The 27,829-nt window shown below is 26.7% G+C and overlaps 18 protein-coding genes across 18 annotated transcripts, besides 28 other annotated features; 10 read left to right on the top strand and 8 right to left on the bottom strand.

Annotated features, from left to right (window-relative positions):
* Positions 1–511: 511 nt before the first annotated feature.
* Positions 512–646: a microsatellite.
* A 1,103-nt stretch (positions 647–1,749) lies between these two features.
* On the top strand, positions 1,750–4,338 carry EDI_217000 (uncharacterized protein; the record flags this gene model as incomplete). The annotated part of the gene is made up of 1 exon (XM_001738766.1): positions 1,750–4,338. One exon carries the CDS (start codon positions 1,750–1,752, stop codon positions 4,336–4,338), a length of 2,589 nt encoding a protein of 862 aa, XP_001738818.1.
* Positions 4,339–4,403: 65 nt separating this feature from the next.
* Positions 4,404–4,439: a sequence feature (AT_rich).
* A 25-nt stretch (positions 4,440–4,464) lies between these two features.
* On the top strand, positions 4,465–5,234 carry EDI_216990 (GTP-binding protein ryH1, putative; the record flags this gene model as incomplete). Its single annotated transcript, XM_001738765.1, has 3 exons — positions 4,465–4,572; positions 4,630–4,789; positions 4,912–5,234. The coding sequence occupies 3 exons, from the start codon at positions 4,465–4,467 to the stop codon at positions 5,232–5,234; spliced, it is 591 nt and encodes a 196-aa protein (XP_001738817.1).
* A 54-nt stretch (positions 5,235–5,288) lies between these two features.
* Positions 5,289–5,335: a microsatellite.
* A 30-nt stretch (positions 5,336–5,365) lies between these two features.
* EDI_216980 (uncharacterized protein) lies at positions 5,366–7,354 on the top strand (the record flags this gene model as incomplete). Its single annotated transcript, XM_001738764.1, has 1 exon — positions 5,366–7,354. The coding sequence occupies one exon, from the start codon at positions 5,366–5,368 to the stop codon at positions 7,352–7,354; it is 1,989 nt and encodes a 662-aa protein (XP_001738816.1).
* Positions 7,167–7,195: a sequence feature (AT_rich).
* Positions 7,355–7,421: 67 nt separating the features above from the next.
* EDI_216970 (uncharacterized protein) lies at positions 7,422–9,848 on the bottom strand (the record flags this gene model as incomplete). Its single annotated transcript, XM_001738763.1, has 1 exon — positions 7,422–9,848. The coding sequence occupies one exon, from the start codon at positions 9,846–9,848 to the stop codon at positions 7,422–7,424; it is 2,427 nt and encodes an 808-aa protein (XP_001738815.1).
* Positions 8,201–8,228: a sequence feature (AT_rich).
* Positions 8,448–8,487: a sequence feature (AT_rich).
* Positions 9,743–9,764: a sequence feature (AT_rich).
* A 25-nt stretch (positions 9,849–9,873) lies between the features above and the next one.
* Positions 9,874–9,918: a microsatellite.
* A 413-nt stretch (positions 9,919–10,331) lies between these two features.
* Positions 10,332–10,413: a microsatellite.
* Positions 10,414–10,432: 19 nt separating this feature from the next.
* On the top strand, positions 10,433–12,073 carry EDI_216960 (transcription factor IIIB 60 kDa subunit, putative; the record flags this gene model as incomplete). Its single annotated transcript, XM_001738762.1, has 1 exon — positions 10,433–12,073. The coding sequence occupies one exon, from the start codon at positions 10,433–10,435 to the stop codon at positions 12,071–12,073; it is 1,641 nt and encodes a 546-aa protein (XP_001738814.1).
* A 144-nt stretch (positions 12,074–12,217) lies between these two features.
* Positions 12,218–12,414: a sequence feature (AT_rich).
* Positions 12,415–12,524: 110 nt separating this feature from the next.
* Positions 12,525–12,571: a sequence feature (AT_rich).
* EDI_216950 (uncharacterized protein) lies at positions 12,539–12,889 on the bottom strand (the record flags this gene model as incomplete). The annotated part of the gene is made up of 1 exon (XM_001738761.1): positions 12,539–12,889. One exon carries the CDS (start codon positions 12,887–12,889, stop codon positions 12,539–12,541), a length of 351 nt encoding a protein of 116 aa, XP_001738813.1.
* Positions 12,888–12,948: a sequence feature (AT_rich).
* A 41-nt stretch (positions 12,949–12,989) lies between these two features.
* Positions 12,990–13,077: a sequence feature (AT_rich).
* A 225-nt stretch (positions 13,078–13,302) lies between these two features.
* Positions 13,303–13,325: a microsatellite.
* A 56-nt stretch (positions 13,326–13,381) lies between these two features.
* Positions 13,382–13,981, top strand: EDI_216940 (eukaryotic translation initiation factor 4E, putative; the record flags this gene model as incomplete). Its single annotated transcript, XM_001738760.1, has 2 exons — positions 13,382–13,699; positions 13,763–13,981. The coding sequence occupies 2 exons, from the start codon at positions 13,382–13,384 to the stop codon at positions 13,979–13,981; spliced, it is 537 nt and encodes a 178-aa protein (XP_001738812.1).
* Positions 13,982–14,037: 56 nt separating this feature from the next.
* Positions 14,038–14,084: a sequence feature (AT_rich).
* Positions 14,080–15,261, bottom strand: EDI_216930 (protein FAM10A4, putative; the record flags this gene model as incomplete). The annotated part of the gene is made up of 1 exon (XM_001738759.1): positions 14,080–15,261. One exon carries the CDS (start codon positions 15,259–15,261, stop codon positions 14,080–14,082), a length of 1,182 nt encoding a protein of 393 aa, XP_001738811.1.
* Positions 14,519–14,572: a microsatellite.
* Positions 15,262–15,389: 128 nt separating the features above from the next.
* Positions 15,390–16,210, top strand: EDI_216920 (uncharacterized protein; the record flags this gene model as incomplete). Its single annotated transcript, XM_001738758.1, has 2 exons — positions 15,390–15,848; positions 15,902–16,210. 2 exons carry the CDS (start codon positions 15,390–15,392, stop codon positions 16,208–16,210), a joined length of 768 nt encoding a protein of 255 aa, XP_001738810.1.
* A 105-nt stretch (positions 16,211–16,315) lies between these two features.
* EDI_216910 (uncharacterized protein) lies at positions 16,316–16,708 on the bottom strand (the record flags this gene model as incomplete). The annotated part of the gene is made up of 1 exon (XM_001738757.1): positions 16,316–16,708. The coding sequence occupies one exon, from the start codon at positions 16,706–16,708 to the stop codon at positions 16,316–16,318; it is 393 nt and encodes a 130-aa protein (XP_001738809.1).
* Positions 16,709–16,901: 193 nt separating this feature from the next.
* Positions 16,902–18,447, top strand: EDI_216900 (serine/threonine protein kinase, putative; the record flags this gene model as incomplete). Its single annotated transcript, XM_001738756.1, has 2 exons — positions 16,902–17,122; positions 17,157–18,447. The coding sequence occupies 2 exons, from the start codon at positions 16,902–16,904 to the stop codon at positions 18,445–18,447; spliced, it is 1,512 nt and encodes a 503-aa protein (XP_001738808.1).
* A 42-nt stretch (positions 18,448–18,489) lies between these two features.
* Positions 18,490–19,887, bottom strand: EDI_216890 (uncharacterized protein; the record flags this gene model as incomplete). Its single annotated transcript, XM_001738755.1, has 1 exon — positions 18,490–19,887. The coding sequence occupies one exon, from the start codon at positions 19,885–19,887 to the stop codon at positions 18,490–18,492; it is 1,398 nt and encodes a 465-aa protein (XP_001738807.1).
* Positions 19,245–19,283: a sequence feature (AT_rich).
* Positions 19,333–19,401: a sequence feature (AT_rich).
* Positions 19,732–19,834: a microsatellite.
* A 17-nt stretch (positions 19,888–19,904) lies between the features above and the next one.
* Positions 19,905–19,970: a sequence feature (AT_rich).
* A 153-nt stretch (positions 19,971–20,123) lies between these two features.
* Positions 20,124–20,915, top strand: EDI_216880 (uncharacterized protein; the record flags this gene model as incomplete). The annotated part of the gene is made up of 1 exon (XM_001738754.1): positions 20,124–20,915. The coding sequence occupies one exon, from the start codon at positions 20,124–20,126 to the stop codon at positions 20,913–20,915; it is 792 nt and encodes a 263-aa protein (XP_001738806.1).
* A 53-nt stretch (positions 20,916–20,968) lies between these two features.
* Positions 20,969–21,027: a microsatellite.
* Positions 21,028–21,038: 11 nt separating this feature from the next.
* On the top strand, positions 21,039–23,114 carry EDI_216870 (protein PROLIFERA, putative; the record flags this gene model as incomplete). Its single annotated transcript, XM_001738753.1, has 1 exon — positions 21,039–23,114. One exon carries the CDS (start codon positions 21,039–21,041, stop codon positions 23,112–23,114), a length of 2,076 nt encoding a protein of 691 aa, XP_001738805.1.
* A 261-nt stretch (positions 23,115–23,375) lies between these two features.
* Positions 23,376–23,443: a sequence feature (AT_rich).
* Positions 23,444–23,569: 126 nt separating this feature from the next.
* Positions 23,570–23,624: a sequence feature (AT_rich).
* A 17-nt stretch (positions 23,625–23,641) lies between these two features.
* Positions 23,642–25,195, bottom strand: EDI_216860 (uncharacterized protein; the record flags this gene model as incomplete). The annotated part of the gene is made up of 1 exon (XM_001738752.1): positions 23,642–25,195. The coding sequence occupies one exon, from the start codon at positions 25,193–25,195 to the stop codon at positions 23,642–23,644; it is 1,554 nt and encodes a 517-aa protein (XP_001738804.1).
* Positions 25,196–25,262: 67 nt separating this feature from the next.
* Positions 25,263–25,494: a sequence feature (AT_rich).
* EDI_216850 (uncharacterized protein) lies at positions 25,450–25,875 on the bottom strand (the record flags this gene model as incomplete). The annotated part of the gene is made up of 1 exon (XM_001738751.1): positions 25,450–25,875. One exon carries the CDS (start codon positions 25,873–25,875, stop codon positions 25,450–25,452), a length of 426 nt encoding a protein of 141 aa, XP_001738803.1.
* Positions 25,751–25,793: a sequence feature (AT_rich).
* Positions 25,876–25,992: 117 nt separating the features above from the next.
* On the bottom strand, positions 25,993–26,475 carry EDI_216840 (uncharacterized protein; the record flags this gene model as incomplete). Its single annotated transcript, XM_001738750.1, has 1 exon — positions 25,993–26,475. The coding sequence occupies one exon, from the start codon at positions 26,473–26,475 to the stop codon at positions 25,993–25,995; it is 483 nt and encodes a 160-aa protein (XP_001738802.1).
* A 128-nt stretch (positions 26,476–26,603) lies between these two features.
* Positions 26,604–26,635: a sequence feature (AT_rich).
* A 157-nt stretch (positions 26,636–26,792) lies between these two features.
* Positions 26,793–27,752, top strand: EDI_216830 (Four and a half LIM domains protein, putative; the record flags this gene model as incomplete). The annotated part of the gene is made up of 1 exon (XM_001738749.1): positions 26,793–27,752. One exon carries the CDS (start codon positions 26,793–26,795, stop codon positions 27,750–27,752), a length of 960 nt encoding a protein of 319 aa, XP_001738801.1.
* Positions 27,268–27,365: a microsatellite.
* Positions 27,753–27,798: 46 nt separating the features above from the next.
* Positions 27,799–27,829: part of a microsatellite that runs on past the window's edge.

Raw genomic sequence — 27,829 nt, 5'->3', positions numbered from 1 at the left:
TATATATTTCCCATTTTTGCACTTATTTGTGTTGATAATCCTCTTAATGCAAGAATAAAACAAAGTGAAACAATAATATTCCCAACTGAAACAAAATTGTTTATAATCTTCATATAATTAAACACTTCTTCTTCAATACTAGAACTTGTGTTCATTTATTTAGATTGTTATTATCTATTTTTTTTGTTCTCTTTAAATACTCTTCTCTTCTTTAGATTCTTTCTCTTTTCATCTAATGAATTTCAATTGAAATCGAATTCATTCATTTATATCATTTCGAATATCGTATATATCGAATATCTTTCCTTTATTTCTATAAATATCTCTGTAAAAAATCTTTAAAACTTCCTTTTTTTTGAATAGTTTAACCTTATCTGTTCTCATTTCATCTTAAATTCAATTTTTTAACGACCTCTTGTTATTAATAACTATCCTAATTATTCCTTCAAAACTTTATTTTTTAATTCTTATCATGAATCTATTCTTAACAAATTCCATTGAACTTTCACTTTTTTTCTTTCTATTTGTTTTTTTCATTGAAATTTATATTTCCATTAAATAATTTCATCCCTTTTTCTTATTCTTTGTTTTTATTTTATACAACTTGATTATTTATTATTTTTCATTTTAATTTAATATCTCTTTTGTTTGTTTAATTAATCATTTAAATACTATGCAACTTGTTTGAATGAGAAATATTTGTTGTTATAAAAACTAATGAGACAAACAAAAACTATTTTATCAATATATTATTTTGATTGCTAGTTTGTAAAATATAAAATCAAAAAATCTTGGTTTAATTAGCTATGAGATTGTTAACAACAAAGAGGTTGAGAATAAAACTAGTGCGTGTTGACAAAATAAATTCATATGAAACATAAAACATTTTATCACTAAACTAATTAAACAATAACATAACTTTTGATCTTTTATTGGGTTCTGTTGATTTTAAATCTCCATAACTTTTATTAACTTCTTGAATCTGAGTATCATAAAAGATTTTAAATTCAGAATCGTTTTGAAGAAGATATCCAAGACAATATTTTTGCAACATTTCTTTTTTATTGTCATTAGCATTTAATTTAAGATGATAAAATTTATAATTTAGTGTCATTTCAATAATGTCTTGTTCAGTGACAACACTACTCTCACTCCCGTCTGTTATTCCTATGACAACTACTTTTGTTAACTGACATTTCTGATGAATAAACGGAATTTGAGCTTTCAGAAATTGAATAGATTCCTTATCATTAACATCATAAATACAAAATAAAATTTGAAACCCTCTAATAGATGATGGATTTGAAATGCATTGTTCAATATGAAGTGTTGCATTAACTTGACAGATTATCTTTCTGTCAAATACAGGAAATTCAAAATTCTCATAATCACATCCTTGACTCTCAGGAATAAGTTTTCCTGTAAACAACTCATAAAGGTCATAGGAGTCAGTATAACCAACCAATTTTGAACGTAAGAGATAAGTCTTTTTTTCAAGTAATTAATTATTTTGTGAGAATAAAAAGAATAAGTTAAGTGTTTATTTAGGGATAAATATATTTCTTTGTGAGAATTATCTCTAAAAATATATGATAAAAACACGAAGAAATTTGATGGTAGAGAAAGTCCTTGATTGACAAGTAGTTAGATGGGTAAGTAACAATAGTTTTTCATATAAGAATGAAAAGTGATATTAAAATTTGTTTTCATTAAAAGTTAAAAACCTGAAAAAAAAACAAAAAATGATCAATGAGTTTCTTTAACCCAATGATCAATCATCCATTCACAGGATCTGCAAATTTGAAATTAACAAATGGGATAATGCAATCTCTTGGAAAACAGTCAAAGTATACTAATAATCCTCAAGTTATTGTCAAAACAAAAACACTTCCAAAATCTTTTACTTCAGGTATTAAAACAAAAAGTTCAATTAGGACTTTAAGTGAAATTATCCACTCTAATCCAAAGAAAGAATTTAATTATCATCTTAGTTCTGACCAAGAACTTGTGTTAAAAGCAGCATTAGAAGGAAAATCATTCTTTTTTACTGGAGCTGCTGGATGTGGTAAGTCATATGTGTTAAGTGCAATTGTTGAGAAATTAAAACATGATAAAGAAGTTTATGTTACAGCTAGTACTGGAATAGCAGCATGTAATGTTAATGGAATGACAATACATTCATTTTCTGGAATTGGAAAAGGTGAAGGGAGTAGTTCTGAATTATGGGATAAAGTTAAACAAGATAAAAAGGCTTTAAAAAAATGGAATAAAGTTGAGGTATTAATTATTGATGAAATTTCAATGATTGATGGTGATTTATTTGATAAACTTGAGTTTGTTGCAAGAAAAGCAAGAAATAATAATTTAGCATTTGGTGGGATTCAAATGATTATATGTGGTGACTTTTGTCAACTTCCACCAATATCTAGAAATGGAACAACTAAATTTGCATTTGAAAGTAATTGTTGGAATAGAGTTATTCCATACTGTTATTATTTAACTACAGTTCATCGACAAAATGATCAAAAATTTATTACTTTATTAAATGGTATTAGAATAGGTGAAATTAGTGATGAAATGGTAAATTGTCTTAAAGGGTGTTGTGATAAAGAATGTAAACAACAATGTACTCATTTATTATCTTATATCAAAGAAGTTGATGATGTTAATACCAAAGAATTACAAAAGTTACAAGGAAATGAAGTAGTTTATCATTCAGTTGATACTGGAAATTCAATTTATTTAACTTCAATGAAAATTACTGATGAACTACATTTAAAAGCAGGAGCATTTGTAATGATTAATAAAAATATTGATGTTGAACGTGGTCTTGTAAATGGGAGTGTTGGAATTGTTATTGGTTTTGATAAAACCTCATTATTTTCTGGACAACCTGTTCCTATTGTTCAACTCAGTAATAGAACTTTACCAATTAGTGAGTGTAGTTGGGATATTGAATTAGGAAATCAACTTGTTGCAAAAAGAAGTCAAATTCCATTACAATTGGCATGGGCTATTTCTATTCATAAAAGTCAAGGAATGACATTAGAACGTGCAGTGATTAGAATTGATAATGTCTTTGAAACTGGGCAAGCGTATGTTGCTTTATCAAGACTAAAATCATTAGATGGACTATATATTGAAGGAACTGTAATAAAAGAAAGAATTAAATGTAATGAAAAAGCAAAAGAATTTGATCTATTTATTAAAAATGGAAGGTACAATGCGCTTTTTGGAGATAAAGCATCTAAACCAAACTCTTCAAATCAGGTATCTACTCTTAATCAATCTGAAGACTCAGGTAAAACAAAAGAAATGGTAAACAATGATATTATGGTAATTGAAGATGATACTACTTCAATTCATGAAGACAACACTATCACGCATAATTTAGAAATTATACCACCTCTACGCAAGAGTTGTGCATCATTAATGGATTTTGAAAATGAAGAAGATGAAGATGGGTTTGTTATGATAGAGTCATTACAAAATGATATTTTAATAAATAAAACAGAACAAACAAATACCAAAAATAATACAGAGGGAACTAAAACAGAATTAGTATCACCAAATAAAAGTGTAATTAATACAAAAATATTTACTGAATTAGAAAATGATTGGGAAGACATTGAGATTGATGATGATATTCCAATCAAGCCAAGGAGAATAACCACTCCCTTACTTTCTTCAAACGACCAACAAACAAAAAAGAAACCATTATTTTCTTCTGAATTATTTAATAGGGGAAATAGTAAAATTTATATAGAAGCACCTCAAAATTTATTAAAAGATCATGAGAGAAAAAATGGAAGATTATCATTTTCTTCACACCCTCCTAATTTAGAAGGGATTAAAAGACCTCACCAACCACCAACAAACGATACACTCCCACCTATGCATCAAACATTTGAAGAGTTAATTACAAATAAAGAAGAACAAAATGAAGGTTTAGAGCAAGAAGATAAAATAAATTATTTAGGTGTAAATGAAAATTGGAGAAATAGCATAAGTGAAGAGCATTGTTACAATAATGAGTTTGAAGAGAATGAGGGAGAAAGTTTAGAAAAATCATTAAATGAAGATGATATGTGGATGAAATTATATGGAAAAGATATATTTGAAGGAAATTGTTCGAGTTATAATGAAAATAAATCAAATACTGTAGGGGCAAATAGAAACTCTTCTGAAATTGACTCAGAACCATATGAACCAAAAAAGAAAACACAGACCATTGAAGATTTATTGAGTGAAAAAGAACTAGAAAGTATTCACCATCGAGGGAGTAAGACAGACCCTATTAAAATAGATGATTTTGATATAGAGAATCATGAAGAATAAAATGTATTGTTAAATTAAAACTTGTGTTATAATATTTAATCTTTTTTCTTCTATATTTCTTTCTCAAATAAAAAAATGAAAAAATAAAAATATTTTTAAAAGATCTCTCTCTATCAATTCAGTTCCATGAACACTTTGATGAAACAAAAAATAGTATTTCTTGGAGATTCTTCTGTTGGAAAGACGTGCATTATTGGAAGGTTTATGACTGGTGATTTCAGTACTGGATATGAAGTTTGTGTTTATTGTTTTTTCTAGTTGTTCGTAGTAATTCTTGTTCTCATTTCATAGGCAACAATTGGTACTGATTTTTCTACTAAAACTATGACATTTCAAAATAAATCTATTCAATTACAGATTTGGGATACTGCAGGACAAGAAAGATATCGATCATTAATCCCAAGTTATATTAGAGATTCATCAGCAGCAGTGATAGTTTATGATATTAATGGTTTGGTATTTTTATTTCTATTGTTTGTATTAGGTTCAGAAAGAAAACCATCCAAATAAAAAGTAAAGAATTTTGATGAATAAATTACTTTTCTAAATGAACAAAAGGATTGACTAGTGTAGATAGACAAAGTTTTGAGAATGTAGATAAATGGATTGAGGATGTACGTTCCAAAGAAAAGGGAGAAATTTTCTTATTTTTGGTTGGAAATAAATTGGACTTAGGACACCGAGAAGTTACACAAAAAGAGGCATTGGCAAAGGGGCAGAACTATCAATGCACTTGCTTTGAAACTAGTGCTAAAACTAATATCAATATCACTGAATTATTCAATGCAATCACAGAAAAATTAAGTACATTAGAGCCACCAGTTGAAGATCACATTGAGACTGTTTCAATTGGAAATAAGAAAGCTGAGAATGAAAGTAATGGAGGATGTTGTTGAGTTTGTAATTTCAAAGGAATATAATGACAAAATTTTAAGTTTTACGTTCGTTATAAATAACAATAAAAGAAAATAAAAAAAAGAAAAAGAAAAACTAAAAAGTTTTAAGATTATTGGGGAAATTAAAGGTAATGTCAGAGACAAATCCCCAAGACAATGAAATTATAATACAAAACCAAATTATAAAAGAAGTCTATAATAAAACAGAACCATTTGCAAGATCATTTAATGATGAAAAGAAATGGAAAGATATTACTGTAGAATTTAAAAGGTATTATAATGAAGAAATAAAACAAGGAGAGTTTAAAGGAGATGAGAAATTAAGTTTAGCTAAAGTATTACATTCAGTTGAAGTATTTAATCCATTTATGGATATTGGACATCTACTTAAAGATAATTATCGATCAGAAGAATTATTTGAAGCAGGAAAGATAAAAGAAATTGAAAAATTTGAAGATAAAGACTTAATAGAGTTATTTGATTCATTATTTATATTAGAACAATTATATTTTCATGGGAAAATGTGGAATCATACAATGAAATGTTGTGATTATATTAATTTAGTAGAAAAACTTAATAAAGAAAGTATAGGATATGTTATTGTTATTTCAGAATTAAAAACATGTTCATTATATTATAAGATGGTAATGTCAATTGGAGTAGAAGAAGAAGAAATGGACTTTAGTGAACAAGGGAATCAATTTATTGCAGAAATGGGAAATGATAAATTCTATTTAATGATTGATGAAATACTTAAAAAAGAAATTAGTAAAGAACTTAAAGAACGACTTGAATTTAGAAAGGAATATATAAAAGCATTAGAAGAAATTGGAAATAAAAAAATTACAATACTTCCAAAAATACCAGAAGATATGAAAACAACAGAAAAAAGATTTATTAGAGAGAATTTATATGCTAGAGATTTAACATTTGTACCAAATATAAGAAGATATGAAATACCAACACTTGAAGAAGTAAAGAAAATGTATGAAAAAGATGCAGAAGAAATTAAAAAAACAAATGAATTAATACCTAAAGAAAGAATAATGGTAGCATATTGTGGAATACATAAAATATTTATGTGTCCAATAAAGAATTTAATAGTTAGATATATTATTAGAGAATATATATTAGATAATATTCAAGAAAAAATAAAAAAAGGAATGAAAGAAGTTGGATTAAATCAACAAAGAATTGAAGTAGATAAAACATTTTATGAAAGATTAGGAATGGTATTTGGTGATATTATTAAAATGATGACACATAATAAATCATATTTTTATCGTAGTTTTTCAATTTTACTTGAAGTATTTGAAATGACACATAATGATGCATATCAATTTGATTTACAACAAATACAAAAATATCCACCACCAACATTTAAACCACAATTTATAATGCCAGGACATTATATTAATGGATATCTTATGCAAATAAAATTTTCATTAATGATAAAATATCTTTTAATTGGTATTTCATTAAAATTATATAGTGATTATGAATATCATATGATTTACTGGTATATTTCTATTTTATTTAGTATGTCATATGAACACTTAAATGAATTTAGAATACAATTAGATATGGATAGAAGAATGTATTCAATATCAAAAAAATCAAAAAATATCAAACCATCAAAACTAACACCAAATATGGAACAATTAACTATTTTATTATATAAAACATTAATCAGTGGAATTACTAAATTACTTTTAGCATTAAATAAAATGAATATTATCAAATCACCAGAATTTTTACTTGGTAATAATAAATATCGTTATGAACTTAGATTTTCTGCATTTGAAAAATGTCATACACCACAATATATTCCATTTGAAAAATATGAAGAACAACGTAATAATAACATTCAACCAGGATTAATTATTATTGATTCTGTTAATGAACTGAAAAAATGTAAAGAAATTATTGAAGAAATTAAATTAAATAATAAAAATAATTATCTTCCTAACGAAATGGTTGGAATGTTATATAAAATATCAATGTCTAATATGTTGACTGCAATGAAATTAATGAAAATTCATCCTACTTCAACAACAAAAGCAGTATTTTCATTTGATGATATTGAATATCTTCCAATAATTTCTATTAAGGATAATTAATTGACTTCTTTTCTTTAAAACTTATTTATTAACTAAATATCAAATCAATCAATCATGAATTAATAACTTATTCATTAGGTCTAAAACTAAATGTCTCAACAAAACTAAAGTCATCAATAAGAAATGGTTGAGTTATTGGAATATCAACTATTATCAATTGTGTTAAATTAGTTAAAATTGTGAATTTATTTAGACTTACAGTAAATTTAGGTGAATGTTTAATAATAAGACTTTTAAGAGAAATAGGGAAAGAATATTCATAAGGAGAGAATGAAATAATTTCTATAGATTGGAGTTGTGTTAATTCTTGTAATTCAAGAGCACAGTCTGCTGATGTCATAAATTTAAATTGAGAAGATTTGAGAGATTGAGGTAATTTTAATGTTGAATAAGAAACACCTCTGAAATCTATTGATTCTAATCGAGTTAATGGGCTGAGATCTATTTTTGATAGATTAACATAAGATAGTTCTAAACGGGTTAAGTTAGTTAAATGACTTGTTTCATTTATTTCAGCAATAAGACTAGATAAATATGTAAGTTTTAGTGCTTCAACTGAAGGAGAAATTTGAACTGATTTGCAATAGACATTAAAATTAGATAATTGTTTTAATTCAGAACAATTACTAAAATCAAGGGATTGTAAAATACAATTTATTCCAGAGAAACTTTTTATTGATCTAGGAAATAATATTTGATCATTAATTTGACATTCTTCAATTACAATTTCTTTTAGTTGAGTAAAGAATTGAAATTGTGGAAGGAAATCTATATTATTGCATTCAATTGTTGATAACTGAGGACCATTCTCATTTCCACAAGAAGCTATTAATTGGTCAATTTGAGTATTTTTTAATTTAAGTTTTAATAAATTCGATGGAATTGTCAAAGAACTTAGTTGAGGACATTGTTCAATTTCCAAAGAAGTTAATAATTTCATTTCTTTAAGACTTGGTAATGATTTAAGAATAATAAGTGAATCAAGTGAAATACATTCTACTGATGTTGGTAAGTTAAAGAATTCTATACTTGAAATTTTTTGAAAAGTTAGACTTTTTAATTGAGTGTACAATGCAAAATTTGTTTCTCTAACAAATTTAATTTTACTTAATTTAATATTTTCAATATTTTTTGGACATATAAAAATGAAATCTAAATACTTCCAATGTAACGATTTTAAACCATCAAGTTCTTCTAAATTAAAAGAATGGATTTGACATGACACTACTTTTAAAGTTTTTAAAGTTTTTGGTAATAATAAGGTATTAATTTCTAACTCAACTAATGTGAGAGTTTGAATATTAGAGTTCTCTTTTAAATCAAAGAGTTGAGGGACTTTTCCTCTCATAATTGAGAGGTGTTTAAGATGAGAACCTAAATGAAATTGAAATATGTCAAGTCCTTCAGTTTCAAGAATTTCTAATGAAGGGCAACCAACCAAATTGAGATCTATATAATCTCGTTTTGTCTTATCACCATAAATTGGATGCAAAAAGACACGTTTTAATGAAGAACAAATATCTAAAGTTTTAGGTAATCTAGTAAATTCAACACTATTATATAGTTTTAAAGAATTAATATTATCTTCAATTCTTTTCTGAATAACCATTGTAGGAAAATCAGGAAGATATGCTGTAATAAAAAAGTCCATCATATTTTGATTAAAACAAGGAAATTTAGTAGGAGTAAAAGAAAGGAAAAAACGAAAAGGTTCAGCATAAACTTTACTCATGATATATTCCCAAATATCTCTTTTAGAATTATCTCGAAGATCAACATTGTAAAAGTAAATTGTAAAGTTTTTAGGAGAATCTAAAACACTGTCTATATGTTCATAACTTAATGCCTCAAACATATTCATATGAATAGTAATAACAATTTTAATTTGAGAACCAAGACTAGATAATGTAGTGATAAAATGTTTTAAACTATCTTTTTTCATTTCTAAGAATTCAATATAAATTTCTTGTAATTGAGAAGCAGAATGAAGAATATTAATTTCTGAGAAATACTCAGTACTAACTGAAGTAATAACAATTTTTTTTAATTGTGGTATTTGTTGTAAAATTTGAGAAAGGGATTGAATTACTTTTTGAGTGAACCGAATAGTTAGTGTTTGTAATTTAGGCATAAATGGTAAAGGTAAGTATGTGTCAGTATCTTTTACTTGAAAGTCAATAATATTATTTGAATGAATAACAATTATATTTTTGTAATACGGAGAATCAGCAATTACAGACAAATCAATGTATTCAGGTAATCCATTTTTTGTTGGTAAACAACTAAGTCTACAATTAATTTTTCTAAGTAAAGGATATCTATCCATTAAATATAATAAATTAACTGAATTTGTTGTGTATTTTGTGATTCTCTCTATTGAATCTTTACAATATTTATTAATAAAAATAAACTTAGAAAGTTCTTTAGAAGAGCAATATTGAAAAACTATTAAATACTCTGACCTTTCTAACTTATGAAGACGTTCTACTTCCATTAAATAATTGATTGAATTATTTAGTTAAAAAAAAAATTAAAAGAAAAATTAAAAATAAAATAAAAATAAACAAACAAAAAACAATGAAATTAAAGAAATAAGTATTAGCATGGAAGAGAATATCTTGCAACTGACCACAATGGTTTTGATAAAAAGAGAGATGGATTTGATGAAGAGATTGAAATCATTTGTTTTAAAATTTCTTCTGGAGAGATTGGATTTTGGTTATAAGAATGGTGTTTAAGATATTCAAATGAAGGAAGGTCTGTATTACAATTCATGCTTTACTTTATTTTGAAAAATTTAAGATGAAACTATTTTTAATTTCTTTTTTGACTTTAAATTTCAATTCAAATTCAATTCTATTTTTTCATTAACTCATTCACATTTTAGAAATACAATAATTATTTAATATTGATAGATATTCTCAAAGACACATTCAAGAATTCAAAAATTAATAACAAGTAATAAAAAAGAGAACTGAAGAGTAAATATGAAAGTAATAAAAAAAATAAGAATTAAAAAAAAATTATAAAAAAAAGAATAATAAAAAACTAAAAAAAAAGAAAGTTGTAAATAGGAATATGAGTAGTTCAGATAATGAAAATGTCTCAATGGAAATTGAAGTTGATGGAAATAAACCAAATAGATGTAGTTATTGTGGAGGGACTGAATTTAGAAATGAACAAGGAAGCTTAATATGTGAAAATTGTGGATTAGTTATAGATAATAGTAGAGCACTTATCGCAGAATTACAATTTGATGAAAGTGGAGGAAAAAAGATTCTAGCAGGAACACAATTTGGAGAAACCGAGAAAAAACGATATGATATTGAACGACAAATGAGGGCAATTAAAAAAGTAGGAGAAATGCTTAAAATGAAAAGTATTGATATAGAAAGTGGACAAAGACTATATCGAGTTGCAATGCAAACTGGAATTACTAAAGGAAGAAAATTTTCATATAGTGCTGGTGCTTGTTTATATATTATTTGTAGAAGAGAACGAAGTGATCATTTATTAATAGATTTTGCAGATGTTTTACATGTTTCTGTTAGAAGACTCGGAAGAACATTTATTAGATTTTGTGAAGAATTAAAATTTGATTTACCATTTGTTGATCCTTGTCTTTATCTTCAAAGGTTTGGTGAAGATCTTGCATTTGAAAAAACTGGTGATGTAGTTAGAACAGCAATGAGAATATGTCAACGAATGAATAGAGATTGGATGCATTATGGAAGAAGACCTTCTGGTATTTGTGGTGTTGCTTTATACCTTGCAGGAAGATTACATGGAGAACCAAGAACATTAGAAGAAATTGTTCATGTAGTCAGACTTTCTACTACTACTGTTCGTGTTAGATTAAAAGAATTTTTAAGAACACCATCTGCAGATTTGACATTAGAACAATTAAACGAAGATGACCAATCAACCACTCATTGTAATCCTCCAAGCTATACTTTAAATAGATTAAAAGATAAAGCAAGAGAAACAGTTGGTGCTAATGTTCCATTAAAGAAAAGAAAAGGAAATGGAGATGAATATGAAGCAGCCGAAGATAAAAAATTAACTGAAGAAATTGAAACACTAATAGGAGGTGAAGTAAGTAAAATTATGGGATGTAAAGATATTGATTCAAAACCTTTAAATCTTGGAACACTAGAAGGGAAAAGTGCAAAAGATGTTGGATTAGAAGGAGAACATTTTGATGTAGAAAAACTAGTTGATATAAATAAAATGAAAGAAGAAGATTTTGAAAGTGAAGGGGTTGATGAAGGAGAGTGTGCAGTTGGAGATTGTAGTGAATTTGATAATGAACTTGATGGATATTTTTTGGATGATAAAGAAGCTGAAAAAAGAAAACAAATTTGGGAAGAATTAAATGCTGAATTTTTAGAAAAAGAGAAGAAAAGACTTGAAGAAGGTGAAGAAATTCCTATTAGGAAGAAAAGAGAAAAGAAAACAAAGAAAAGTCATAGCACATTTGGAGAAGCAATGTCTGAACAACTTAAAAAACGGTCATCAAGAATTAATTGGGAGGTTCTTGGAAAGATGATTGAACAAACAGAAAAATTAGCAAAAGGAGAGGTTGAAATTAAAATTGAAGTTAAAGATGAGGAAAATGATCCATCATTATTAAGTCAACAATTAGAACAAAAAAATGAAGAGTCTAGTGAAGAAGATACTAATGATGAAGGTGGTGCTTTTTTTATTGGAGATGTTTAAACTGACTGGTATTATTGATATTTTATTTTCAATTTCGACAACTTGTATTTTATATTATAATAGAACATTAAAATGAAGTTATTGATTATTGTTTTTGATATTTATAATAAGGGAAGTGTTATTGTTATTAAATTTAGATTAACCTTTTATTAAAAGATTTAATGATTTTTATAATTAAATTTGATTATAATTTTTATAAAATGATTTAATAATGTATAAGAAGAATATGTATATATTGATTTTTTAGCATTAATTAATTTGTACTTTTTTTATAAGAAAGAAAATAATAATTTTGTTTTTAGTATTTACTTATTTTAAGTATTATTAATCATAAAATTAAACTTGTTTAACAAGTGAGATAATAACCAAATTATTATAAATATTACAACAAAGCTGTGTCTGTAGTTTATCCGAGTTATTACTCTCAAACAAACTGCTTTCTTCATTATTCTTTTTTTTTGTTATTTATTTTTTAATTTCAATAAATTTTGAAATAAACCCGTATGGTGCGTCACTTCTGAGGACTTTTTTTATTTGAGGATCTACATTTAAAACCCACCCTTTCTCATATTGGTATTGAAGTATTTGTAATGATCGATTCTTTATAAAATATTTCACAGCTTTCCCGTTTTCTGGTTTTTGAATATATAAAACTAAATAATCATTTTGATGAATTATTCCTTTACAAACCTGGAATGGATATCCATTAAAAAATGTCTTTTCAATTGATTCTTTAATTCTCTGAGTTAAATATTTAATGTCACTACCAAAATATTCATCAGGAAATTGACTGATACAAGTTGTGACATATTCCATTAAATCTTAATTATACTAAAACTATTTATAAATTTTATAATATATTTTACTTTTTTTTTCGTTTTTTTTAATTGGGATACTTTCAGTCTCTCTCAATTTCAAATTATTTTAGTTATAAAGAATTCTTTTATAATAAAACTATTGTAATAATCCTTTTTATAAAAAGTATTAATTTATTTAAAAAATATCTTCTAGGTTTAAATAAAAAGTTATAAAATATCATAAAACTAGAACAGCATTAGAGCCAAAGATAGTAGATATAGAAAACTATTTAAACTTTTCGATTTAAGAAAAGTGCCAAATTTCAAGAATACAAAAATGTACCAACAAAATAAAAAGAAAGAAGAAAGATTGGAAATAGTATTCATAGCAAAAGAATTTAGAAGAATTAATTTTTACAGATAAAATGAATCAAAAAAAAAAAAAAGAAAAAAAATTGTTTTTATATGAAAAAATTAAAGAAAAAATCAAAAAAAGAAACAGATTAACCCTATGTCTGATTTACATCATCTTTCTTCACCTTGGATCTTTTGGTTTGAATCAGGTAAAGACTCTGATCGTTCTACTAGCATTACTTCATTTGGAGAACAAATACAAACAATTTGTACAATAGAAAATTTCTGGGGATTTTATGAAGATTTTCCAAATATTACTTCTGTTTTAAAAGGAAGTGACTCTCATTTCTTTAGAGATAAAATAAGACCAACCCAAGGAGATGATGAAAACAAAAATGGTGGTAGAGTTGTGTTCTCTTTTGACCTTAAAACTCAAGAACAAACAGAACATGTAGAACAAATTTGGTGTAAATTAGTTTGTTGTTTTTATTATCATTAAGTTCAATTAATTAAACTTTATAAATACTTATTCATTTAGTTATGTTACTGTATTGGGGAAATATTTAATCAACATGAAGACGTTAATGGTGTTTCATTCTCCATGAGAAGCCAAGCAAAAATTACTATTTGGTTAAAACATAATGATGAAAATAATGTAAAAACATTCGTCGATGATTTGAGAAATGACTTTGCTATTACAAATAAATGCAAATTCTTTGATCATCAAAAACAACTTGCCATGCCAATTGAATTTTAATCAAATATTTATATTCCTTATAATTTTGTATTAAATGATACTCTTCTTTGTTAAAGAAAAAATAAAATAAAAATAATTATTTAATGAAAGTTATTTAATTATTGAGCAGCACCTTGACCAAATTTACTCATTAATTTACTCAAAATTGGTCCTACTTTTGGATCACTCATTAATGCAGTAATTTGTGCTGGATTACTCATAGCAGATGATAATTTAGCCATAACATCTGGATCTTGCATAGCAGCCATTAATTCTGGATCTTTTGCAAGTTCAGCAAATAGTCCATTCATTCCTCCCATATTTGGCATACCTCCCATGTTAGGCATTCCTCCCATATTTGGCATACCACCATAACATCCTTGTCCACCACAACAACCTCCTTGTCCACCACAACAACCTCCTTGTCCACCACAACAACCTCCTTGTCCACCACAACAACCTCCTTGTCCACCACAACAACCTCCTTGTCTATGACATCCACCATGTCCATCACATCCTGGTTTCTTTTCACCTCCACAATGGCATTGATGTCGTTCTTCTTGTTTTGGTTTTTCTTCTTCTTGTTTATTATGTCTTTTTTCATTTTGTTTTTCAATAGCAACGAACTTTTCAACAACTTTTTGTAACTCATAAGTACTGTCATCATAATCAAGTTTATTACCAAGTCTTAAATCAACAACGGATTTTTGATATTGTCCAATCATTCTATAAGCAATACCTCTCATCTTATATGCTTTAGCATTGTCTGGATTCAATTTAATAGCTGTAGTACAATCTCTAATTGCTGCATTTGGTTTTTTAGCTTTATTATAGTATTGAGCACGACAAGCAAAAAAGTTTGCAACTCTTGGATTCAACTTAATTGCTTCAGTAATTGTAGCAATTGCTTTGTCAACCTCTCCCATATTAAATGCTTCCATAGCTTCACTTCGTTTAGTAGATGCTTGAACTTCCATTTCTTCAGTAACTTCAACATCCATATTAATAGTTTCTGGTTCAATTGTATCACCAGGAATAACTTCAGGATCATCGATTTTAATTTCTTCCTCCATAGGTTTTTCTTTAGTTGTTTCATCTTCTTTCTTTTCTTCTTCCATTGGCTTTTCTTCAGATTTTGGTTCTTCTTTTTTAGTTTCAGGAATCTTACCTCCAAGTGAAATGATATAATCTCTTAAGAAATCAAGTCTATTATCATTAAGAAACTCCGGGTGTTGTTGAAGAAGATTAATAAAAACTTTTAATGCTTGAATTTGTGAGTTTGTTACACCAAATGATTCCATTTTAAAAGGTAACTGACTAAACTTTGTTTAAATAGTTCTTTATGAAGATTAAGTTCCGATGTGGCTATGAGTCAATTCCACGTAATCATATTTACCTTATTCTTTATTTCTTTTATTTTTGAAAACCTATGGATAAGAACAACAAACAACCTAAACGTTCGAAGAAACGGAGTCACAATAAGTTATTACCAAAAACTGTACAAAAAGAAGTGATGAATGGTATTCGTGTTAGTAATATTCCAATACAATACACTATTGAACAATTCGTTGATTATTTTCGTCATTGTGGAATTGCGAAAAAGAAAACACCAACTCAATATGATGCATATTTCTGTAATGAGAATGAAAATGATAAAACGAAAGAAGGTATTCTTTATTTTTTACATGAAGAGTCAGTTCAAAAAGCTATTGAATATTATGATAATTCTCAGATAGAACCAAAATGTTTCATTCAGATTGAAGGGATTTTTTCGCAACCTGAAAACTCAAATCCTAATGAAAAAAAATATGACCAAACAAGAGAAGATGAATGGGATGATAATAAATTAGTTCATGTAGTTATCAAAAATATGTTTGATTTAAAGGAAGTTTGTTTTAATAAAAAAAATACTTTTAAAGAAAGACAAATTGATTATAATAGCCAAAAGATTTACAGTTTTTCAATGAGTTGAAAGAAGATGTTGAAGAAGAAGTGAAAGCTAAATGTGGAAGTGTTGAAAAAGTAACTGTGTTTAATACAAATCCAGAGGGAATAGTTATTATTAAATTTAAAGACCATAATGCTGCTGAACAATGCATTGCTCTAATGAATGGTAGATGGTTTGATAAACATCAATTAAGTTGTGATTATTATGATGGATATACCAATTATAAAGTAGAAGAAACAGAAGAACAAAAACGAGAAAGAATAGCACGCTGGGAAGAGTATTTAGGAGGGAGTGATGATTAACAACCTTGTTATTTTTGTAATATCTTTAGTTTCATCATTTTAGATTGTCTTATCACAATAAAGAAAAATAGTAAAAAAAAGAAAAAGTATACAAAACAAAATCAATCATTGAGCCCGAACACCATCAAGAATTTTGAAATCGGAATTAACTACAACAGCATATAAATTACGACTATTTTCAGGAGATGAAATCATCCATTTCTTAAAGCTAGATTTTCTCTGTCTTAAATGACCAAAATCAGATGCTTCAAAAGGTCGAATAAATTGACCAAGTTCATTTACCATAACAACATAAACAGTTGTTCCATTTAAAATATATGGTGTTTGTTTCCATTTTTCATTGGAAACAATACTATCAGAAACAACAGAACTTGACTCAGAAGTAGGTCTTGAAGAGATTGTTGGGTTCTTCTCTACTTTTTTTGGTTTAGTTAAGGATTTCGATTTTTTAGTAAAAGCCTGTACACTAGTATTCATGAAAGTGTTCAAAAGGCTCATGATAAAATAAAATTAAACAGTTTTTTTTTACGATTGAGGTTTTTATGTTGTTTCCCACGTCATTGACTTTAACTTCATAACATTTTTATGAGGTAAAAAGTGTTTTTCTAAGAACGTTTTACAATTAAAAAAAGAGAAATATCAAACGTAATTCATAGCAAAAAAAAAAATAAAAAAAGACTTTGAATGTTAAATGGGAAATTCAATTCCTTTCAGCACAGGTACTATCCAAATAGAAAAAAAAATTGGTGAAGGTGGTTTCAGTCAGGTTTATGTTGGAAAAGATCATTTTGAAAGAAAAGTGGCAGTTAAAGTAATAGGATTTTGTTCAAATGATAATTTACAAAGAATAGAAAAAGAGATTAAAATACATAAGATTGCAAGTGAAAGTCATTTTGTAATAAAATTGCTTGAGTTTGTTTTGTTAAATAGTTTATAATATTCCTAGTCTTATATTTAGTTCCATTCTTCTTCAACAACAACACCAAATTGCTATTGCAATGGAGTTTTGTAGTGGAACTCTTGTTAATGAAATGGAACAATGTTATCCATCAACAATTGGAACAAATAAAATAAGAGATGTGATGTTATGTGTAAGTAGTTCATTAGCTTATTTGCACAGTAAAGGTTATTGTCATCGTGATATTAAAGTAGAAAATGTATTAATTTTGAATGGAGAATATAAACTCACTGATTTTGGTAGTGCTATTCCTACATCTACTTATCTTACTCGTAAACAAGGTGATGCTAGTGAGGTTGAAGAAGATATAGAAAAATATACAACTCCTGAATATCGTTCTCCTGAAATGGTTAAAGTATATAACTATAATCCAATTGGGGATAAAGCTGATGTTTGGGCAGCAGGATGTTTATTATACAAATTAGAATTTTTTGTTACTCCTTTTGATGGTAGTCCAATGAAAATTATAAGAGGAAGTTATGAATTACCAAAACCAATTGAAGACACTGAAAAAAGCTGGTTGGAAAATACTCTTGAAGTTGATCAAAATAAAAGGTGGAACTCTCAAGATCTTTTCAATGCTATTAACACAAACTCTATTATAGTTAAACAACATCCAAAAGATCAAATTACAATAACTGAAAAACAAGTTTCCCAAAAACCAAGTGATACTTATAATAATGATAATAAAAAAGTTTTTACTAGAAGAAGAAATTCTTTTGGATCTTCTACATCAAAAACTAGAGTAATGGGTATTGCTGAAAAAACATTAAAAGAAAAACCATTAATTAGTTTCGATGATCAGAAAGAAATAGACAAATCATCTGTTGTTAGAAATATTTGTTCATTATATGACCAACCTAAAACTTCAATTCAACCATCTCGTGTTTTTGATTCATCGATATTACAAAATTCAACAAATCAAGATAAAAAGGATTATATGTCATTATACAATCTTTCTGGACCATCTAATAATTATGAAAATCCATTAAGTTTAAGTCCTAATCAATTTTGTGGTTATTATAATGGTAGTGTTACTCCAAATAATTGTTACTCTCGACAATTATATCAACCTCAATCTGGAACATGTCCAGTAACACCAACTTCTCAATCAAAAAGAAATATAACAAGTTTACATTCTCCAGAAATTCCTGTTGTCTTACAACCACCAGAAAAAGTTGATATTTTTGCACAACTTGATACAAAACCAAAACAAGGGTTTCATAGAGCAACTTCAAGTTCTTCTAATCTTTTTTCATTTGATGAAAATGCATTTTAAACTGATTTAAAGATATTTTTAATGATAGTTAATTGATAAAATTCATTCACTTGCAAGTATTTTATCTGCATGATCCAATAAATAAGTAAAGAATAAACTAATATTCTTTGCTTTAGAAATAGCTTCAATGTTAGTAACTTCACTCCAATAAATACAAGGACCGAACATAATTCCCATATTTGATGTTGACATTTTGTTTTCACTAACGTGACTACAAATTATCTTTCCTAACACAACAAGATGATATAATAATGATTTATTTTCTTCTGGTAATTTTTTAATGGTTGACTTCATTTTATCTTCAGTTACCATTGTATCATTTTTAAATAATTCTGCAATTTCATCTCCAATTGGATAAGTTAATAAAGGTGTTGGTAATGAACGTAAATAATGTTTTAATAATGAACAAACAACATGAGGATCTTCATTTTCTTCAAATTCACTACGAATTCCGCAATTAAATTCTTTAATTAATTGTTCTATTCTTTGTTTAGAACCAGCCATTCTAAAGATTCCTTCTATTGAAATAACTTCTACTTTAGATGAAAAATACATAATAGCACATTCAATAATTAATGGAGCTGTTGTTGAACCTCTAAATGGATGGTGAACAGCATCTGATAATGGAATACCAAAAATTGGATGTTGAGTAGCTAATGATTCTAAGAATTCATGAGGAATAGAAATTGTACCCATTGGAATATCTTTAAAAAATTCAAATAAATCTTTTACTATTACAAACTTATTTAAATCATCAGATTTTATAAAATTAATTGATTTTAAAGAAATTGATGGAGTAATAAATGAATAAATTTTATAAATATTACTTTTAATTTGATTTGGAAGTCTTACATATAACATTTCAAAAACTCCATAAGGAATTTGATTTATTTTATTAATATAAATAACAACAAATTCTTTTTGATAAATAAATTGTAATGATTTTAAAATAAAGAAGTAAAATTTTTGTGGAAAGTTTGGAGTGTTATCAACTAACACATCCTGATTAAATATTATAATATGACGATGTTTCCTGTCAAACCCTTTATTTATTATTACTTGTGAATTAAATTCTTCAAAATTCATTTCATTTGCTTTTTTAATTTCACGTTGTAATCGAATATCATCTTCTTCAAATACTTCATTGTCATTTGGAAAAAAACAGTCTTTATATTCTAATTCAAATATAGTTCTCTTTTTCTTTTTATAAAACTCAAATACTTGTTGTTTCTTTTTTGAACTTAATTGACTTTCATCAATTAATATCGGTGGTGATATACTACATTTTAGTTCTTCTTTTAATTCATTTTTCTCTTCTTCTTTTTCAATTGGTATTTCTATCTCTTTATTACTTTCTGTTTCTTTATTCTCTATTTTATTTGTTTTTGGTGTTAATGGTTGAGTTTCATAATTATCAATGAGGGCTTTATCTAATTCCATTCTTCTTTGTTTGTTTCTTTTTTTTTTTATGTATCAAATTTATTACTTTTTTCAATTTTTTTATTAAATAAAAATTATATTTAGAAACTCTAAATATTAAGATACTAATAGAACTAAAAAATTTGAATAAACCAATAAAGATAAATTAGATGATATATTTAGAATTAATGCTTAAAATAGAACAACGAGAACTATAAAAGAGGACTCAAAAAAAAGTATTTCATCAATTTTAATATATGGGATTTCTTTTTATTCTTGTTATTGGAATATTAGCTTATCTTGGATATCTTATTTATAAGAAGGAATTAACATGGCCTATTAAAGAGTCAATTATTTATAAAAAGGTATTAGACTTGATTGAACAAGTAAATGCTACAAACAAAGAAAGCCAAAAACATCTTAAAACTGATGAAATTACTTCTCCTAAAACAGAAGAGAACCAAAATAAAAATGCAACAAAAACAAAATCTGGTGATAATGTAGTTCATGTACCAAAACCAAAAGGAGATGAACCAGTTATAGAAGATAGACCAAATGGTAAGAAAGAAGTTGTTTCTGGTGATAAAAGTATTTTGATTGATCGAATTAAATCAAAACACTTTGATCCAGTTGATCAAAAATTTAGTGAAGCTACTCGACTAAGGGAGGAATACGTCAAAGCTAAAGAGGCTAAATCACCAGAAAGAGATGAGTTATTTAAAAAGTATGAGGCTACTAGAAATGAAGCAGAAGAAATGAAAAAGAAAGCAACGATTGCCATTTTTGAAGAAGTTAATATTTATATGGTTGATGAAGATGCTATCGATTTACATGGTCTTCAAATAGAAGGAGCTCTTGCTATGGTTAAAGATCAAATTAACAAAAGAAAAACAGCTGGAAAGTCAATTATTAAAGTTCAATGTGGAATGGGTCATCATAACACTGTTGGATTCTCTAAAATTAAAGAGGCTGTAGTTAAATATTGTCAAGATGAAAAATTATCGTTTACTGAAGACAAGGAACATGGATTTGTAAACATTTCATTATAACTCATTTTAATTTAACTTCTTTTTATCTTTTATTTATTTTGTTTTGTATATCAAAAAATAAAATAAAAAATAAAAAAAATTTGAGTAAAAACAAAAATCTTAAAAATAAGAAAGAGGAAATTAATGATAGCTCAACGTAAAAAAAAAGAGGCAAATCAATTAACACTACAAGATACTATCAATAGACAACAAAGCATCATTAATAAAGACAAAATAACAATTGAACATTTTCTTACGACACATGTATTATCAGATGGATCAACATATAAAAGTAGATTAGAACAAATAAATATTCAAAGAGATGGTAATTTTACAATTTTTCTTGATGATGTAAAGGATTATTTATTTATAAATGATAATCAAGTTAAAGATAAAAAGATTCTTGATAGAATTGAAAATAATGCAGCTCGATATTTAAATATTTTTAAAGAAGTTATTTATACATTACTTCCATCTCGTGTAGGATTTGATCCTTCTTCATTAGATTCAGTTGATGTTTTAACAATTCAACGTGAAACAAAGAAATTAAGTTTTCCATTAGAATTAAAAGCAAAATTTGAAACATTTATTAGACCAAGAAAAAGTCAAGAAATTACTCCAATAAGAGAATTAAGAGCTGCAAAAATTGGTAAATTAGTTCGGGTTAAAGGTATTGTTACTCGTGCTACTGATGTTAGACCATTAGCACGAGTTATTACTTATTCTTGTGAACAATGTGGTAATGAATTATACCAAACAATCATTGGTAATAGATTTTTACCTCAATACAAATGTCCTTCAAAGACTTGTCAAAAAGGAAATAAAACAGGTACCTTATTAATGCAACCTCGTGCATCAAAATTTGTTAAAATTCAAGAAATTCGAATTCAAGAATTAGTTGAAGAAGTTCCTATGGGTGCAACTCCACGAAATTTAATTGTTAAAGTAGAAGGTCCATTAGTTCAATTATGTGCGCCAGGAGATGTTGTGACAATAGAAGGTATTTATCTTCCAGATGAATTTTTTTCAAGAAAAGATATGCATATTGGATTTATTAGTAATACTTTTATGAAAGCAATGTCTATTGAAAAACAAAAAAAGAACTATACAACATACACCCTTTCTTCTGAAATTAAAACTCGAATTAGTGATGAAGTAAAAGATTTCCCATTTGAAGAAATTTACAATAATTTAGCACTCTCTATAGCTCCTGAAATTTATGGTTTAGAAGATTTAAAGAAAGCTCTATTACTTACTGTAGTTGGTGCACCAACTAGAAGAATGAAAGATGGTGTTAGTATTAGAGGTGATATTAATACATTATTAGTTGGTGAACCTGGTATTGCTAAGTCACAGTTATTAAGGGCTGTTGCTGGTGTTGCTCCAAGAAGTGTTTATACTACTGGAAAAGGGTCTTCAGGAGCTGGTTTAACTGCAGCAGTTATAAGAGATCAATTAACTAAAGAATGGGTATTAGAAGGAGGGGCATTAGTTTTAGCAGATATGGGTATTTGTTGTATTGATGAATTTGATAAGATGGATGAAACTGATAGAACAGCTATTTATGAAGTAATGGAACAACAATCAATTTCTATTGCTAAAGCAGGAATTACAACTAGTTTAAATGCAAGAGTTAGTATTGTTGCAGCTGCTAATCCTATAAAAGCAAGATATGATATCCAAAAATCTGTATCTGAAAATGTTAATTTACCAGCAGCATTAGTATCTCGTTTTGATTTATTATTTGTATTACTTGATGATGCTACACAAGATTTTGATAAAGAACTTGCATTATTTGTTTGTAAATCACATAGAGGAGAAGTTGGAGAAAGTAAAGCAATTTATGACGTTGAATTTTTAAGGGCATTTATTGGAAATGCAAAGAATTTTAATCCAATTGTTCCTGAGACATTAACAGATTACATAGTTGATAGTTATGTTAAAAAGAGGTCTAAACCTAAAAATAAGTTAGATGATTTAATCATTACTCCAAGAAGTCTTCTTGCTATTATTCGTTTAGCACAATCTGTTGCACGATTAAGATTTAGTAATGAAGTAAATAGTCAAGATGTTGATGAAGCATTAAGATTAATTGATGTTTCACGATCATCTATAGATAAATTCCAAGTAGGATTAAATTTGATTGATCCTACTAATACAAATGATATTGATCAACTGTTAGATGAGTTTGAATCAAAAAGTGAAAATGAATATGATTAAATTAAAATTAAACAAATACTTATTGTTGATTTTTTTGAGGTGGGATACTAGAAATAATTGATACTTTCTTTTTCTTCTGAACTTTACCCTCTTTTCTCTTTTGAATTGTAGTTAATGCCTCTTCATAATCTGATTCTTCTTCTTCTTCAATACTGACATCTTTATTTAAGAATTCATTAATTTTTGATTGATCAATTTCACCAAGAAATGAGTGTGTAAGTAAAGGATTTGACATAATCTTTTAAGTAGTTTTCGTTTTCGTATATATAGTAATACTAATTAATTTTATTATTTTAATATAATATAACTACCATAATAATTATATAATACTTTATAGTATTCAATGATTTAATTTCTAAAAACAAAATAATGTGATGATGAGATTTTACCATGCACCACTCAGAATTATCTAATAAGAGATAAGTTGTGTTGATTATGGTTTCTGAACGTTTTTGTTTTTATTTATTATTTCATAAAGTTATAAGACAAAAAAATTAATTAAATAAAAAAGAAGAACATTAATGAAATCAATAATCAATTAAGTTGAAATTTGGTAGTTCGTATTGATTAGCAGTTCCTCTAAATTCAATTTCTTTTTCAGTAGCACGAGCTCGGTTATGTTTATTAAATCGTTTTCCAGCTAACATAGAAATAAATGAAATAATCCAAATGACTAATCCAACAGTACATGATATAGTAGTTGTAACGAAAGTATAAGTATGAAGATCTTTTGTACACATAAAACTCATAACATTAAAAAGATAACTTTCAAATGGTTCTCCATGTCTTAAACTCTCTAATGGTCCTTGAATACAACTGTTAATAGCATCTATAGTTGAATAATAATCACCATATTCTTTTGCAACCTTTTTATTTGCTGAATCACAATACTGAATACATGAAGTATATGAATATAACGTTGTTGTATTATGAATAAATGGAACATTTCTATAATCTTCATAATTACTAACTGTCAATGAGTCAGCAGGGAATGAGCTACATAATAATTCTTTTCCACAATGTTCTTCTAAAAATAATTTCATTTTAGAAATAGTTTCTGGTAACAATTTATCATTAAATAATCCAATCATTTGAGTAACTGAAGGATCATTTACTGGGAAATAATATAAAACAACACTTTGAGTTTCATAACTATCAGAATTTAATATCTTATCTCCAACTAAACAAGCGTCAGCCACAGCAATATCCATAGGGTATGTTATAGCAGCAGCGATAATAAAAACACTAGCAAGTAGCCATCCAAAAATAGATAATCCACTTGCCATTTGATAATGAAATGTACATGCTGCAAATAATAAAAGACTTAACATAAAAGAAGTAATATAAATGGCAAATAATTCTAATCCTTCTCTAGAACGGTTATATTCTTTTACATAATCACTAAGACTACCAACACCTTTTTCTACTCCATCTTTGATATATGACATCATTTTAATCTTATTATCAAAGTCATCTTTTTGAGACTCAAAAGGCATATCATTAAATGCACTCTGAACAATTCGAATATTTCTATCAACTGAATCAACAGTATTATCACTTGCAGTTCTAATAGCATTTACCTTTGCTCGAATAGATGCGTTATACATTATCAATATAAGTATAAGAATAATAGAAACAATAAAACAACCAATAATAATAATTTGGCACCATTTTACATGAATATATGAATATCCCTCTCCTGCTGCCTTTTTAAATGGTTTTGGACATAAACACCCTTGTGTACCTCGAACCCCTCCTAAACATGGACGTGCCAAATACCACAAAAATGAAATAACAGCAACGGCACATGCCATTACTAAAAACCACCATCCTTCAAGAATTAAAGCATCTTCATATTGGTTATAATTTATTTTAGTTTCATCATATATTTGTGAACTAGATGTTGGAGGAAATGGAACTGCAGCAAATTGGAAATTATCAACAGTTGTTTTTGTCCAATCATTTGAAAAAAATAGTGTTCGTTGATGTTCAGTTTTCATTTTAAAATACTCTCGATTTTCATCAGATAAAGGTGATTTTGCTAAAGAGGCAATAACAAATAATAAGATGATATAAATCATATATTTATAATTTGAGTTCTTTTCATGAGACTTTTTTAATTAAATTGTTTTGTTCAGTAGAAATGACAATTAATTAATAAAATTATTTTATAAAGTATTTTATTAATTTACGATTCATATTATTTCAGTTTAGTAAATTTAAAACCATTTGATTGTTTTTTTTATTAAAATAATATTTATTTATAATAATTAAATAAAATTATTATTTATATCTTTAAAAATATTTAATTTTATAAATAACAAAAAAAAATTAATTATTGTTTTTTATTATTAATTCCTAATTTTTTTTGTTTTAATTTCCAAGTTTGTTTCATTGCATCTTTAAAGAATGATGAATTTATTGGACTACTTTTCTTTGCCATTTTTAATGCCTCTTTATCTCTTTCAATACTATTTTCAAAACGTAATTTTTTAACAAGCAAAGCATCTTTTCTTAATTGTCTCATTTCAGTTTCAATTCTTTTTTTTCTTAATTCTCTTTTTTCTTTTTCTATTTTCGCTTTAATTTTAGATGCTACACGTTCAGCTTCAATGTCTAAAGCTTTACGTATATCCAATTTTTTAACTTTAATAATATTATTTTGTTTACATAATAAATCTAATTCTGAATAAATTTTTTGCATTTCAACTCCTTCATTTACTTTCTTAATTAATTCTTTTTGAATTGTTTTTTCATTCATTTGTGCAAATGTACCAATAATGACAATCAAAAACACCAACAACATTATGATTTTTTAGTTCAACAAAATAAAAGAAATTATTCCTATATTATAAACAATACTCATTTATGAAATTGATTATTTCTTTACTGAATCTTTATTATGTTGAGCTAAATCTTTATACTTTTTTCTTTCATCTTCAGACATTGCCTTCCACATATTACTAAGATATTTCATTATTTCATTCCCTGTATGACCTTCTGCTTTAACTCTATCTCGATTTTCTTTACAAAATAATAAATAAGGATGATACTCTTCTTTTCGTTTTGTAATATCTCCTTTCTTTCTTTTTCCATAAGAACCATCTTCATTTAACAAATGACATTCAATTGATGCAACTTTATAAAATTTTTGCATTTTATCTTCATCTAATTTTGACCATTTAGCTGTCGCTTTGGCTTTTGCTTTTTCAGGTGTTAACATTCGTTCATTAATTAATTTCTTAGTTTTCCAACGAATGTATATAGCTTGTGCTATTTCTATTTTTTCTTGTTCTTGACTTTCTTCTCGTTCTCTTAATGTCATTTTATGATGTTCTTCCTTTTCTTGTATTTGTGACATATCTTTACTTTATTAGATCTTACTTCTTTTACATGAGTTTTTTAACTTCTTTTATGTAAAAATTATTTTTCTTATTTTTAACCCTAAATAGAGGTTTAATTTCTTATTCTTTTTCTCTTTTCTTTTACAAAAATTAATATTATTAAAATGATTTATAAAACAAAAAAGAACTGAAAAGGAGAAAGATTGAACAGTTTTTGAAAGAGTCTAAAAGTAGAAGATTATTTTGATGTGAAGGTGAAAGAACTAATAATAATAGGAGATTTAAAACAGGAAACTAAGAACTGAAAAACCTGTCAATACTCAATTAATTACATATGCCTCTTATTAAAATTAAAGTTGAATGGCAAGGATCAAATAAAGTATTAAACCTTGATAGATCTCATGCAAATTTATATGGAAGATTAATGATGGAACTTGAACAAAAAATTGAAGAAGAATTCTTATTATTTTCAGGTCCATTAATTGTTAGTGATGAGGACTCTCTTGTAGCTGCTATTGAGGATTGTGTTAATGCTCATCAACCTTTCCTTCAATTAGTTGCTCGTCCAAATAAATCAAAGAAATCAACTCCAACAACCCCAGCCAAACCAGTTGTTACATCAACTCCTTCTTCTCAACCACAGCCTAAACCAGTTACTACTCCAGCTAAAGTTACTGAACCACAATCTAAACCAGTCACTGGAGCTAAATTCTGTTCAAATTGTGGAACAAGTATTAATGGAAGTAAGTTCTGTCCAAATTGTGGTGAAAAAATTGCTGAACCAAATCCAACAACTGCTCCAACTACACAAAAGAAAGAAGAAAATAAACAAGAAGAACAAAAGAAAGAAGAAAATAAACAAGAAAAGCCAAAAGAAGATATAAAGAAAGAAGAACCAAAAGAAGAACATTTATGTAAAAATGCTTGTCATCCAATAACTGAAAAAGGAGATAAAGATCATTGTGGAAAATGTGGAAAAGAAGTTTCAAGTGGAATAATGGCACTTGATAGAATATGGCATGAAGAATGTTTTGTTTGTAATGAATGTGGAGAACATTTTGGAGGAGAACATAAATTAATGGAAATTGAAGGAAATCCAGTATGTTCATTATGTTATGTTGCCAATCATGTTCCAAAATGCGAGACATGTAGAAAACCATTAGATGGTCAGTATGTTGTAGTTGATGGAAAGAATTATCATCCACAGTGTTTTGTTTGTACCAATTGTGGTGCACCAATTCAAGGGTCTTACATGATTAAAAATGGCAAAATTGTTTGCAAGAATTGTGCCTAAATCATCGCATTTTTTTTTAGTTTTGTTTTTCATTTTTTTTTTAATTAATAAGAATAAAAGAAATAATAAAAATAATA

Source organism: Entamoeba dispar, genomic scaffold, assembly GCF_000209125.1.
Source record: "Entamoeba dispar SAW760 scf_1105229461679 genomic scaffold, whole genome shotgun sequence".
Lineage (NCBI taxonomy): Eukaryota > Evosea > Mastigamoebida > Endamoebidae > Entamoeba > Entamoeba dispar.
The sequence above is the reverse complement of the archived record's forward strand: the minus strand, read 5'-3'. Positions and strand labels throughout refer to the sequence as shown.